The sequence below is a fragment of the Abramis brama genome (assembly GCF_963993115.1).
Source record: "Abramis brama genome assembly, chromosome: 24".
Lineage (NCBI taxonomy): Eukaryota > Metazoa > Chordata > Actinopteri > Cypriniformes > Leuciscidae > Abramis > Abramis brama.
In genome coordinates, this window is record NC_139986.1 from 22,197,350 (window position 1) to 22,212,147 (window position 14,798).

The 14,798-nt window shown below is 38.7% G+C and overlaps 1 protein-coding gene across 1 annotated transcript in view; it reads right to left on the minus strand.

The window, feature by feature from the left end:
• Positions 1–237: 237 nt before the first annotated feature.
• Positions 238–14,798, minus strand: part of vav3 (vav guanine nucleotide exchange factor 3) — a 67,456-nt gene continuing 52,895 nt past the window's right edge. Inside the window, exons 21-27 of the mRNA XM_084102380.1 lie at positions 12,728–12,793; positions 12,174–12,208; positions 11,524–11,640; positions 10,481–10,568; positions 9,899–10,001; positions 5,553–5,704; positions 238–3,855 (exon numbers count right to left, since the gene is read on the minus strand). Of these exons, the coding sequence (XP_083958506.1) occupies positions 3,811–3,855; positions 5,553–5,704; positions 9,899–10,001; positions 10,481–10,568; positions 11,524–11,640; positions 12,174–12,208; positions 12,728–12,793 (606 nt within the window). The 3' untranslated portion in view covers positions 238–3,810. The remainder of the gene's footprint in view (positions 3,856–5,552; positions 5,705–9,898; positions 10,002–10,480; positions 10,569–11,523; positions 11,641–12,173; positions 12,209–12,727; positions 12,794–14,798) is intronic.

Sequence of the window (14,798 nt, forward strand, 5' to 3'; positions counted from 1 at the left end):
AGGGTGATTTTAACTGAAATCATTGGACACCTTTGATCATATTATTAAAAGCAAACTGTCCAGCTCGTTTTCTTTCCCCAATTCCTTCTGTTTTTGACTTAATTGTTTTTTTTTCTCTATTATTTAATTAGTCAGATTAACCTGCCCTAAAACCAAACACTTGCACTGGCTTCTCACTCCATTGAACAGATTTCCCAAAAAAAAAAAAAAAAAAAAAACGGACACAAAAGACTGCAATGCAGTTTGCAAAAAGAAGCAATATACATTTTTATTGTAACTTTATCAACATATATACAGTTCAAGTGTGATACAGCAGCTAGGTGGCGCTGCAGGACACTCGCATTGCACTGCTACAGGTTAGGCCACTGCGGCGGTTTACATGGCGCCCAGGCTTGTGTATGTCTTTGGCTTCAGTGGACAGCAGATCATTAACCATGAGCCCCTCATAGTACCATCATTCTGTTGTTACTCAAGGTTGCTTATGTAAATATGGCTTTTTGCTTGGTTAATAGCCCCCAAAATTGTTGAAGCATGCCACAATAGCAATTATTACACACACAAAAACAACAAACCAGCCTTCAAATTTGCGTTCACTTCGTTCACTTACATAAAAAAGTTTGAAGGACATCTAGATAAAGAGTGGAGAATATGATTATGAAGGTGTGAGTGGAGAAAACATAGAGAGATGCCGCAAAAGTGGAAACAGAGACAGAAATCCCTTTCCTTCGAGGTTAGAGATCGCTGGGTGATTAGTGGCCCAAAACTCTGTGTAGAAACAGCCGTATATAAATATATAACGATGTGTGGAAGCCTGTTAAATCCGTCCTGTCAGGGTTCATCTCTGGGGAGAGAGGAGTGGGAACAGATTACCGGTGAGAAAGCTTAGAAAAACCAATTCTACTGCTCACAGTTGGAGTGTAAGGGAACAGCGAACCCAGGAGAAGACCATAATCTGCCTCGGGCACGGATTTCGCCCCAGATTTCGGTGCCAGACCAAAAATCCTCTTTCAGTCAAAGCCCGAAAGAAAAAAAATTGGCAATTCTAAAACCGACCTTTAACCTTTAGAAATAAAGGGAGAGAGAGGTATGGCTGTGCCATAAACAGCTGGTAAATGTGATTTTCCTAATGAGAAGTTAATCTACTCGAATCCTCTGTGACATAACAACACTTCCTGTCAGTGAGGAGAGAACTGATACAGCAGGACAGGAAAATAATGAATCTCTTTTTATGCTGCCTTTAAATCATGTCAGAATGATGGTATTTATGAGTTGAGAAGAAACATGAATGGAATCCACATGTACCAGAAGTGACACTATGTTGCTGTCTGGGATGAATCCTGGCGGAAGCTGATTAGTATAGACCTTATTCACAGAAATGCCATCTTTGATTCTTGACAGGAATTAATTATTATTTATTTACTTATTTAGCGTTCTTTGTTGGAAAGTGAAAAAAAAAAAAAAACTGAAATCAATTGAATGCAAGTACGTCTTTTAAACTCATAAGTACAGACTTTCCTGGACTTCAAGGCAGCATTATGATGATTGGGAAAATTCAAGGAAAGAACCAAAGAGGAGGAAGGAGAAACTATAAGCTCATCAGATGAGGGTGAGAATGAAGAAAGAGAAGCACCTGGTAATGATGCTGCCACTTAGTGGTGTTACATTGTGCTACATTGAGACAAAGATCACACAATGAGATGACTGATCAATGCCTTATTCATATATACATTTAAAAGACATTATCTTTATAACACAGATAAAGATATATAAATCAATAAATATTTACCCTTTTTACTCTACACGTCTTCTCATTTTACAGGAATAAAAAAAAAAAAAAACATAATTCTTGCTCAAATGACAACTTTTTTTGTTACATACATTATGTAGCTTTTTGGGAAGACAAAAATAAAACGATAAAAGATCTGTCCTTGTGTTCAATCAAAGACTAATGTGAAGAAGAAATGGAAATGCTTTACATTGGACTTCTTTATAGGCACATAAGAGTGTATTTCCGTTTATGAGTTTAGTTTCTCTCTACTGGCTTTTTATCGGTTGAAGCTTTTCAGTCATTTGACGGTATTCCTTTGAATGTCTTTTCCTGTCAAAGTCTCTTCTTAGATCACAAATAAATAAATAATACTTTGTGAGTGCACTTATATCTAACCATTTGAGAAACCAGCAGTGTTTCCTGATATGACCTTTCTCCGATTATAGAGTCTGTCACCTCAACACAGTCTAAACACTCTGAAAACTTTCATTTCATCACAGTTTAGAGGAAGTTCAGATTGCACAGATCTACATGTAGCTGCAGACAGGTAAAGCATCCATCTAGTTCATTACAACACTGGAAAATCTGGGAAGAAAGAGTCCCAAAGGGAAATACTGCAGGAAGTGAAAACACATCCAGTATCCTGTCCAACAGTACAGTACAGAGCACTGCTATATTTCAGATTTAATGAAGAAATTACTTACAGTACTTAATAACCCTTGGCCAAGAAGGTTATCAATACACACTAATTGACTGACATCTGAAAAATAACAGTGGGAAAAAATAACAAATTTAGGGAATTTTGTGTACCCAGACAGCAACATACAGTAGTGTCTGGCACATCTGGTACATGTGGTTCCAGATGTGGGCCGGATCTGGGCCGACACTATGTTGCTGTCTGAGTAGAAATAAGCATTATATTTTATTGATCAATATTAATAATATATATTATAATAAATCTATTATATTCGTTTTATATATACATACACACAAAATAATATAATACCTTTATTATAATATATATAAATCATTTTATATTTTAATACATATATTATATTGGCCACCCTACAATTTAGATATCGGCTTCAGACACCGAAAAATCCATATCAGTCAACCACTAATTTACACATATCGAGACTTTCTAATTCACTGGATCTGCCTCATTGTTTTTCAATGTGTCAGTTCTTCCTGCAAATGTGAATGTAAATCCCCCTCATTAGTTGATAGAGAAGGCACTCTGCACTATCTACCAGGATCCTTTCTGCATGAGGTGACACAATGCTTTCGGGGCCATGGGCCCCTGCTGAAAAAGCTGTTTACAGGCCTGTCACCGCAATCCCTTTTGTTTCCTGTCAACGTCTCGCTGCGCGGATCAGATAAACACGCCGTGACAGCCCCACAATATATCTCTCGAGATAAGCGTGCGAGAAACACGACGCACAAAACAACCGGTCGTTCCCTTTAAGTGGAAATCTGAAAATAAGAGAGATTTCGTAGGACGGAAAAAAGGGAAGAGACAGCAATCAATTACCGTGGCATACATGGCAGGGAACTATGATCTTAATCTGAGACGAATAGCAGGGTGGGAGGGTCTTCCGCGAGTGAGAACACCTCCAGGGCAGTGTATACACGGGGAGGGGGCATCATCAATAATAGCGGAGGAAAGGAGGACTCGGGCAAGGTCAGGACAAACATGTTTCCCTGTGAGCCGACAGACACATACAGAATTAGCTCACGGTGTAACCTCAGTCCGTTTCCGTGCGTTCCATCTCAGGCCCGGATTCACTCGCGACACTCCGTCCAGGTGCCCGGAAGGGTCTTTTAAGATCTGGCTGAGGGTTAGGGGTTGTGTTTGATAATCTGCTCCCTGAGAGACAGTCCTTCATCTATCAAACCCAGTGCACTTCCTCCAGGAGAGACAAATAAGACAGAGAGTGAGCGAGAGCATCAGCCAATCAGCTGACTCCGTGACTCAGCTCAGTGTAGTCCAGTCGAACGCAGTCCATCTGCTTTCTTTCCTTGTATTTCCTTCGTTGAGCCGTTCACTCCTCGCCCTCTTCTACGTACGTGGAGGGGAACCAGCCCACCTGTGGATGAGACAGAAGAGAAGGAATGAGTGATTGGAAGAGAAGGTTGCGGGGGGTATTACAGAGGATTTGCATCACTTCATTGCCTGGATAACCTTGAGGATGCGCCTGCTGCAAGAGGAGGGGAGGAGAGTCGGCGCTGGATTGTTTAAGCAATTCTGGTGGCTGCACACAGACCTGAGCAATAATATCCAAAGGGACAGTATGACAGAGCTGTTTTTTTCTTTTGATTGGCCAAATCAACGAGGGAGAGAGAGGAATGGCTGTGCTGTTCCTGTGACCGTTTTTTTGGGGTGTCACATAATTTTTCTATACTCAATGACAGCAAAATTCACAAAGCAATTTCTGTTTCAAAAACCTTCTTACAGATGCTTCCAAGACTACATTGGTCATTTTGCAAAGTTAACAAAACAGTCTCTTAGTAAGCTGGATAAACTTTATACTGGTAACAAATCGGCATAATTTGCAACAACAATGTAGAATACTGTACATCAAGGAAAACACTGTGATTTGTTGGTTGACGTTTGATCGTGTCACACCTCGAATACAACATGAATACAAAAGGGACACAAGCAGTTCTGTCCATTTCAGGAGGAGGCAGGGGAACTGTTCAAAGCACTGATCCCAGAATTTATAACTGCCATCCATAAAACAGCCCTGAACGGTTTTATTCACTAAATTACAGCCTTCCTGATGAAACCATTATGAGATAGCTCAAGAGGCTCAAAAAAACGTTTGACAGTTCGATGCGCTTTAAGTACAAATAAGCTTCTTGGCTCAGTATGAAATAATGCCGCTTAATTCAATAGTGAGGCCACTTTTTCTGTGCGGTTTCAGTTTTCTGACGCTCTTAGCAAGGATGTCTGTCATCTTAGATCAGAGAAGAGAAGCATGTTATGAAGAGACAGTTTAAACAGACAGTATACTTTCACATTTATGTAGGGTATAAAGGTGCTCTATGACTGCACTAAACACACTTTGTATTTTAAAACTAAGATTATTATACTGTTATATTTTACTAGCTAGTGAACTTATATTGTTATATAATAAAGCAAATTGTATTTAGCGATTAACTATGTGTCAAAATGTCCAGTGTAACATAATGATAAGGACTGGAAGCCATTATTTCAGTCTTCAGTGTCACATGATCATTCAGAAATCATTTTAATATGCTGATTTGCTGCTCAAGAATTTTTTTTTATTATTAATGTTGAAAACAGTCGCTTAATAATTTTGTAAATATGATTTTTTGATAAATACAACGTTCAAAAGAGCAGCATTTATTTGAAATAGAAATCTTTTGTAACATTATAAATGTCTACTGTCACTTTTGATCAATTTAATGCATCCTTGCTGAATAAAAGTATTAATTTCTTTTAAAAAAATAAAATAAATTACCCGTACCTTTTGACCGGTAGGTTATATTACTTTATATATAAGGGTTGTTTTGTTTTGTTTTACATTTTATTTTACAAATTGTATTTACAAATGAAAATAATCCTTTTTTCCACGATGATAACTTGATACTACACAAAGAATTCAACGTGCCGCAAAACCTTTTAACTATTTTAACTAACACTATTTAAAACTTTTATTGTTGCATAATGAGTTTCACGTGTTCATTTATGCAGTGTATAATATGAAGTATGCAGTAAGCTAGTATACTTTCAAACACATCTACACACGCACACACTCACCCGCCCGTTGACTTCGCCTCTCCACCAGCCATTGGCTCCAGTTTTGCTGTAGATCTTCACCACGTCGCCCTCCTGCAGAGACAGTTCTCGCGTGTCCCGGGAGCTGAAGTCATAGCGGGCTATCGCCACACCCATCACCTTGGGAGTGAACACTGTAGAGACAAGAGACAAGAGTGAACATTTAGCAGCAAACATCACAGGACAAAAAATGAAGATGAGAATCAGACAAAATGATGCAGACAAACAGCGAGGGGATGGATGCAGCAGAGTCAGGCTGTATAGTTTCCCTGAGGACTCTTGTAATCACCGCACTCCTTCATGTGTTTGCCTGCCTTAGCACATCCACTCTAAATAAATGATTCTCGCGAATCTGGGACGGGTCCAATCACAGCTGAAGTGGCTGTTTTGATTATGTCTTGAGATGTGTCAACAGCATAATCCGCTGGGTTAATTACATTTCAGGCGACATTTCCCTCAAAAACACATCATGTTCCTTCTACCAGCTCACTGACTATTAGACGTTTTGTTGGACTGTTTCGCAGTTCTCTCTAAATGCGGTGGGCCGAGGGAAATACGTGGTGGCGGATTCAAATGAGCCTTTGTTTTTATCGGACTTCAGAGGCTCTGAAGACTTTGTGAACGGCAGCCAGAGAAGCTAGGCCCTCCGCCAGACGTGCGTTGATGAGATCCGCCTCGGTGCCAGGGTGCTTTCTCTTCAGCTGTTTTAAAGTGAGCAAGACTTGTACAGACAGAGAACTGGCTGCCAGTTAGCTGCCGCCATGCTCAAAGCGAGAAGTTTGTAAAGGAGGGAGAGAGAGATGTCACAAAGTTAGGACGACTCCTTCCTTTTCATCACAGCTCCCTTGACAAAAACCGCCCGTAATGACGGATCTAATAAGCTAACTACCTGAAATGAGATAATGATGAGTCATAGTGTCTCCCAGTCTGCCACAAAGGACATATGGTGCATGCATTAAAGGAGATGATAGTGGCTATGGAATGCTCTATAAACAGACACGCACAATGAGATGGGAGGCGGGGTTAAACGCAGGGCATGGCAGCCTCAGATCTCCTACGACCTTGACAAAATGACACCAATGGATAAGAAAACATGTACCTGTACCTGACCAGAATGGGGCGGTAGAGGGGGGGACAAAGCTGTAGCCGGCGGGAGTTAGAAAAGACAGGCCGCAGAGCAACGGGGCTGAGGTGTGGCAGAGGCATGGGCGCGGTGGGGTGAGGCGGGTGAGGTAGGGGTGCGGCGAGGGTAAAGAGAAGAAAAGCAAAAGAAAAAGCATGTTTAATTGAAACGCAACATTTGCAAGCAAACAGAGCAGATTGTAAACATTTGGCCTTATTCTAAGTGCTTCAAACCGGTTTTACACGGTGGAAAATTTCTATTCACGTCCCAATCCACCGAGAACTATCGATGAGGTCTCGGTTTACTAGTAAAACTCCAGGAGCGTCTGAGGCAGTGAGGCGAGTTCCCCTCGCCATCTGATGCTCCATCTGACCGGCTCGGCCCAGAGAGTCTCGGACCCCAAGTGTGTCAGCAACACAATATGTTTCCTCACCCACTCTTCTATGGAAGGCGGCCAAAGCCATACGGCACAAAGCGTAACTAACAAGACGACGATAAACATTGAACAATCTGATGAGTGGGAGTGTGTCATATCTTTTAAAAAGATGTGTCTTCATCTACTTTTTTATGAATGTGAATGTTTGGAGCTTGTCTAATCTCGATTGGTCAAATGTTCCATATTTTTGGAGCATAATGGCTAAAAGCAGCACCACCAGAACCATCTTCATTTATCTAAAATAAATGGTGATGATAGATAGATAGATAGATAGATAGATAGATAGATAGATAGATAGATAGATAGATAGATAGATAGATAGATCTACAGCATCCACAGTAAGACCAGAAATGTACTAAGAATATAAATAGGGTCCATTTTAAATGTTTTGTCTGGTTTTGAACTTTGAAATCTAATTACCTGACAATATCTCTCAATATCTCTCTTCATTTCACTTAATTTCTCACTCTGTCCGTTCTCTGGCAAGCAGTTCAACTCTGACTGGTTTCAGAAGCATTTAATGTCTTTCTTAAACATCTGTTCAGAGTTTTGAAGGGACAACCCAAGCTGAGGCTAACTGAGCTCATGAATTTATGCAGGAGCACATGCTGAGTCTCCAAAAGGCCTTGTCTCAGACCACTATCCAACCTGTGACCACTCAGACCAGCTGCTGATGGGCACTTGAGATTCCACCCACGTCACTCCAGAAAAGCCAGGCCATTCGCCCACTATTCTGCAAAGTCTGCGAGGCTCAAACCTTCAGCACGCCTTTACCCATAATGTGAATATTCAGGGTTATGGATTTGCCGTCCAACCCGTATGGCTCGCTTAACATTCGATGGAATATAAGTAGAAACGCAACATAGCTGACAGCATCTCCAGAGCTTCTTGGATATAAATAAAAATGAGGATGGAAAGGGCAACTATCAAGCAATTTGTTCCGTCTTCACTTGAGAATTAAAGTCACGAATATTTTGGTGTCCAACACGAACAATAGAGGTAACCCTGTACAACTGTTTCCGTTCTGCAATGCTGATTTTTTCCGGTTGAAACTCTCTTGCTGTATGCTGCCTACACAGGGTCAAGTTACCACTTAGAGTAGATGCCCCTGTTGCTCCTTACGTCCTGTTTACATGAAAGACTTGTGCGCCTCTGGCAGACATCTAAAAACAATCGCATATGATTTGCATGTATTGGCACATAAGCAGACGCTGAGATGGAAAAAAAAAAACAAAAAAAAGAAGCTGTGCTGCATGGGAATAGAGCTTGGGGAAGAGAAGAGAAAAACAGCAGCAGTGCATGCTGGGAGATCCATTCTTCGGTCAGAGTCGCTTTCGAATCGCTTTCGTCCTCTTTGTTAAAGCAGTGAAGCATTTGAGTGACATCCCCCAGCTTCTCAATCTGCCAACATTTCCCAATTGCGGCAAACCCTCACTGTGACATATGGAGCTACAATAAACTCTCAGATCTAAGTGTTGATTGCAATGCGCCATAAACTCTCAGATCAGGCTGTAAGCACAGCTCAGTAACAGCCCCTGTTTGACATTTTTAACTCACTCCTCTCCCACAGCTGGAAAACAACACAGATGTCTTAGGAGCTTTTGCAACCACAAAGTCATGAACAGACAGAAGATCTCTAAAACTTATTTGGCCAGAAACAAGTATGCAAATGCTGACGTGAATGCTGCAAGTATGCGAGCCTACTATTTAACTAAAAAATGAGTCCTGCATGAACATACACGTTTCGTATGAGCTATATATATATATGTTTATTTATAATTAAAATAATTAAATTAAAATATTTAATATAAAAAATAATTATACATACACTACTATTTAAATGTTTGGGGTCAGAAATATTTTTTTAAAGACTCATGCTCACCAAGGCTTTATTTATTTGATCAAAAATACAACAAACATTATTACAAAATTATTACAACTGTTTACTATTTTAATATATTTTAAAATGTAATTTAGTCCTAAGATGGCAATGCTATTTTTTTTATTGATTCTTTGATGAATAGAAAGCAATTTGAAATATCATTTCTTTGTCTTTACTGAAGATTTTAAGAGGGGAATTCTTACTGGCCCAAACATTTTTAATTGTATATATACAAATAAATACAGAAAATGATTGAAATATTTAAAAAATATGCCATATATAAGGCATAGAAACAAGGTTGAGAAACACATTATAGCGTCCCTTGTGCCACTGATAATAGAACCTGTATTTGCATTTTGATATTTCCAAACGTAATGTGAAATTGAGCTTCTATAGTTAGAAGCATTTGCGTTATACTAGTTCATGCTTCAGGCTTTATAATCTTACCGTAGTATAAAAATGCACCTTCTGGTTATGACAAACACTAAGAGAAACGTATCCTTAAACATCGAGACACCTGGGCACACGCGAGAAGATTTGGTCTCAAACATTGCTGCTATAGCAGCCAGCCTGGTGACCATAGCTTCTGCCCATCACAACAATGTCACATGTTTTGAACTATTAAAGAATGAATCATTGTTTATACTCAAACTTGATTGTTTGAGAGTGTTTAGGCTTTTTGAGGATTAAAAAAAAGGAGTGAATGGATTTTTTTCATTGCATGGTGATTGTGTCCACACACTGCAAAGGCACATTTATATGCAAACACCATATAACAGTGAATTTGGCATCCGATGACCCCTTTAAATAGAACAAGCGTACATTTTGTTATTTGTGAGTCGTGTTTGCGTGAATCTGGAACTAGTGTGTTTGTGCACAGGACGTACTGTTGGCTCCGTTCTCCGGCTCTCGGTAGGGGAACTGCAGTGTGGTATCAAGTGTCCTGAATCCTTCCCGCAGAGAGTGATGTTTGTAATACTCGATCAGCTCCTGCATTAAACACACACATACGCTCAACGTGATGTCAGTTCACATAAAAGGGTAAATATCTACAGCCATTAAAAGGGAAAATAAAATAAATAAATATATGAACGGATTCAATATGACTCCAGCATTCACAATCCAATAATGTTATTTAACTGGCATTTGCGAGATCGAATCTAAAAGCGCTTTCAAAAAAAAAAGCTGACAAAAGACATTTGATTTTTCTACAGAATAGAGACATTAAGCAGCATGATTTCCTAATGCCCTTTAGAAGGCAAACAGATGACAAAACAAAAGGGATTGTATAAATGATACAAAGAGATTTAAAATGTAATAAGCTGGTATAATGCAAACATTTATCTTTATTGCACCGATTCCACCGACCTTAAAAACATATGAGCATAACATTTACTTTTCACTCTATATGATGAAGACGTTTTAATAATACTCTTTGCTGAAAACTAGTACAAAACATTAGCACTTACCAAAATGCTTCTGAACTTCCTGTTTTCTGCAATGTAGAAGAGTCCCTCCTTTGTTAAGATCTTGATGTGTTTCACGTCGTTGTTGTACCTGTGGGCCATGAATAAATGATGAGAGTAATTTTCTGGTGATCATTGCGATCGATGCTGCCTATCCCCTATGGGAAGCTGCCATAGTAATGCATGGGGCAAAGAGCTTTTCATGCAGGGAGAAGGGGTCGATAGCGAGGGGTGGGGCGTCTCCATTAGTCCTTGGATTAAAAGTTACGAGCTCACATTTTTTAGAGCGAAAGTGCACAGGACTGTCTGCAAACAAGAAATACTGATAAAATGGGGCAGCTTTTGTCTTTCGGCCTTGCACTCAAACACACACACACACACCGTAGAGTTGTCCTATTGTTGTTGGAGTGTGTGAATAAAAAAAAATCATTTTTATTTTATTTTTATTATTAATATTGTTGTGGGTTACGGAGCCCCGCACATGACATGCAGACAAAAAAAATATGTTGTGGTCATGAATTAAGAATTTGTCTACAATCTATTAATTAGTTTCCCTTCGTTTAGTAAATCGTGGCCACATTGAACTAATTAGTTTACTAAATTTTATTAAATCGTGGCCACGAATTAAGAATTCATTCCCATGATTTATATAATTTGTTCCCTCGTTTTAGTAAACCATGGCCACGTTGAACTAACTAACATACATATTTTTTCCCGGGCTCTGTAGTATGGAAGCTTGTTTTGGCCACTGAATCAAAAATAAAACACAACTTTTTATCTCACAATTCTACATTTTTTCTCACAATTGCATGATATGAAGTCGCAATCGTGTGTTATACAGTCAGAATTGCAAGATATAAACTCGCAATTCTGAGAAATAAAGTCAGAATTGTGAGATAAAAAGTTGAAGAGATCTTTTAAAAAACAAGCTTCCATACCGTAGTGGGTGGAATATTGCAGTTATGAAACTTTTTCTCAGCTAGTTTTTACTAATTATTATTTTTATTTTTTTACAGTAAATAACTAAGTGTGCTGTAGTAACTCACTTGATGCTGATGGCGTACTCGTGAAACTCTCGGCTTCTGTGACGGACCAGGTAAGTGCTGCTCCTCCGGTTGAGCAGCGTAGCCTCAGCCTGCACCCTCTCAATTGAGCCTGCAAACCTAAACCAAAGGTCAGAGGTCAGAGGTCAGAGGTCAGAGTTGAAGGGCTTCTGGGCAACACACAATATTAAAAAGTTATAGTGCTGACCTGTAGTTGCAAAAAAAGTCACATGAATTAACAATTGTATTTACTGTTTTTCAGTAAATATAATGGGAGATTAATGAAAAATTAGAGGGGAAATAGAATTACGAAAATTACAGGAAATTAAATTAAAAAAAATAATTATGGTAATATAAAATGTCATAATGCAAAATGTTTATTTTATAGTAAAATGTATGGCAATATATAATATGGATATTTTATGAGATTCTCCCAGTTATTCGTAGTACCTGTAATGTAGTTTGTAAAATATTCTAATTATAATAATTAATCAAAATTACTACATTATTTATATAATAATGAAATATCAGAATATTTTAATACATAATTATAAATAGAAGAAAAAAAAAATATTAAAGATGGTAATAATAAAAATTAAATGGTTATATTCGGGTACAAAATTATATTCTGGTAGTGAGTATAAAGATCGTACCAAGGCTGGGAAGAGTAGTCAATAGGTTTGGGTACCTAAAAAAGATAAAGAGATAAAAAAGGAGGTGAGAAAGAAAAAAGTAGAGCACACATGTGCGCTTTTGTTCTTGAAATTCCACTCAACCTGATTTTCATACAGTATTTTTAACTTGCAGCTCAAGTCTGGGACAATACAGCTCATATAAACCTGCCCCACTTATTCTATCTTTTAACAACCACAATTGCTTTTCTAAATGCACTTATAAAGATAACCTGACATATTTTTCATAACATGATTTAATATGACTTGTACATCATTATGACTGTAAATCATCTTGCTGATATCAGTGTTATCGCATTCTGTCCACATTCCTGCTATTTACATGACAAATCAGCATTACAGACAATCACCTACAATGCACCTGTCATTCAAAAACAATACTGAAGAGGTGCTTGCATACCTAAACCATGCGAACACAAGGACAGGCCTCCCTTGCCTTGATCACATTTGTTTTTGTTTGGCAGAGAATAAAGAATGTTTTTAGCATTATACTATAATCTGGTATTTGTACTCACACATGGGCAAGGCTTCACTGCGTCGCTTGGAAAGAAGCCAACATCCTTAGTTGCCAGGACTTTACCCTGAAACCATGGCAAGATAATTACATTACGTTCAGCTGGGCAACTCCTCCTCAATAATTCAGTAACAATTAGTACTTAACACGAGTCACGACACGCTACAAATTTACAGCAGAGTTCATCAGAGCTGAAAAAGTCTTGGGAGAATCCAAGTAGAGTAACAGGAGAATGAGCAAACAGTATAATACATCCAGCAGTGTTGAAATCTGTTCAACCTTTTTGTGGAAACAATGATACTATTCAAACATTTGTGGTAAGATTTAAAAAAAGACAGAAGTTAATATTTTTATACAAAGATGCATTAAATTGATGCATTAAAAAGATTTCTATTTAATAAATGCTTTGCTAAATGTAATAAATGCTGTTCATTGAACTTTATTCAAAGAATCCTGAGAAAAGTATCACAATTTCTACAAATAAATGTTAAGCAGCACAACTGTTTTCAACGTTGATAATAATAAGAAATGTCTCTTAAAGCAGCAAATCAGCATATTAGAATGATTTCTGAAGGATCATGTGACACTGAAGACTGGAGTAATTATGTTTTTTTTTATTTAGTAACTTAACTTAAACTAAATGAAAATGAGAAATGTTGCTTTGGCAACTAAATTAAAGATTTGATTATATTTTATTTCAACTTTTTTATGGTTTAAGTTTTAGTTTTAGTTTAGTTTAGTTTAGTTTAGTTTAGTTTAGTTTAGTTTAGTTTAGTTTAGTTTAGTTTAGTTTAATCTAATTGACAAATAATTTATATACAGACACTTCAAAAATGACCTCAAATAAAATGATCAACCGATACAGCCGTCGCTGATGTAACCACAAATGATGGTTCTCCTGCCGGTAACGCTCGGATCTTTCCCTTCCTCCTCCTCCTCCTCCTCCTCCTCCTCAGACAGTCTTCCAGGGAGATGTAGAAAGTGCATTTCTGTCTCATCTACCTCTTCCTTGAACAAATTTGATTTGTAAGTGGATCCTTAAGCACACCCCCTCCCCTCCCCAATGCATTTAGCGCATTGACATTTTATCAGCACTCTCATGATGCCGCCCCACTATTGGTTGTTGCTCAGATAAGGGCCTAATAATGATTAAACTCATAACCCTGTTAGATCAAACAGATGGCAACCAAAGGCCCAAATGGAATTACAGTGAATGATTGCGTTTGTCTAGGCACCAGAGCGGCAATAATTGTCTCCGGGTTACCACAGCTACGAGGGCTCTGATCGTCCTTTGCTCCGTCCGGAGCTGCCGCGGGATGCTGGATATTGCGAGGTCTCAGGTGACACGGGCGGTGTAATTTTGCATGAGCTCAAATTGAATAAATCAAACAACTTCCGGGTGCACGGGACAGCTGGGCGTTCGGAGCCTGCAGCGGATGGCGGTCTTAGAATGAGGCAGAACGAGATTAACATGTTAAAACAGAGCTGTGGAGAAGCGTCCTGGACAGCTGGACCCGTCTGACGGAGAGGGATGTAGGGGCATTCGAGTGTGTGCCAGGCTCTGCCAATTCTCTCGCTCTCTAGACAATCATTGGCTGGTTTCCTCATTGCCTTGGCAGATAAATAACCAGAGCAAGAAGAGTGGGCATCAAGATGAACTGCGTGTTCTTTTGTGTCCCATCCCAGAAGAACATTTTACTGTTGCTCTTTCATAGTTTAAGAAATATAATAACTCAATTGCTTAATTTAAGTATCAACTTTTTCTCTTAAGACTATTACAAATTACACAAATGAGACAAAAAATAATGTGGGTACTTTCTAGTCTTTATAGAATTTGATAAATGCTCAAATCTCTGACTTTTAATATCTGGACTTTGGCATTTTGGCAAATCTGAGCACAGTGTGTGACACTGGAGCCTTATGGAGAACGTGAAGTACAACATGTTCCTGGATCGACATCTTTGTTGATCCTGGGAACAACATTCCAATCGACCACTCAGATTTGAGGGACAAGTTTACAGTTTATGTAAAGTTTAGGCTTACATCATTACTTCTACATCAGTGTTATCCAC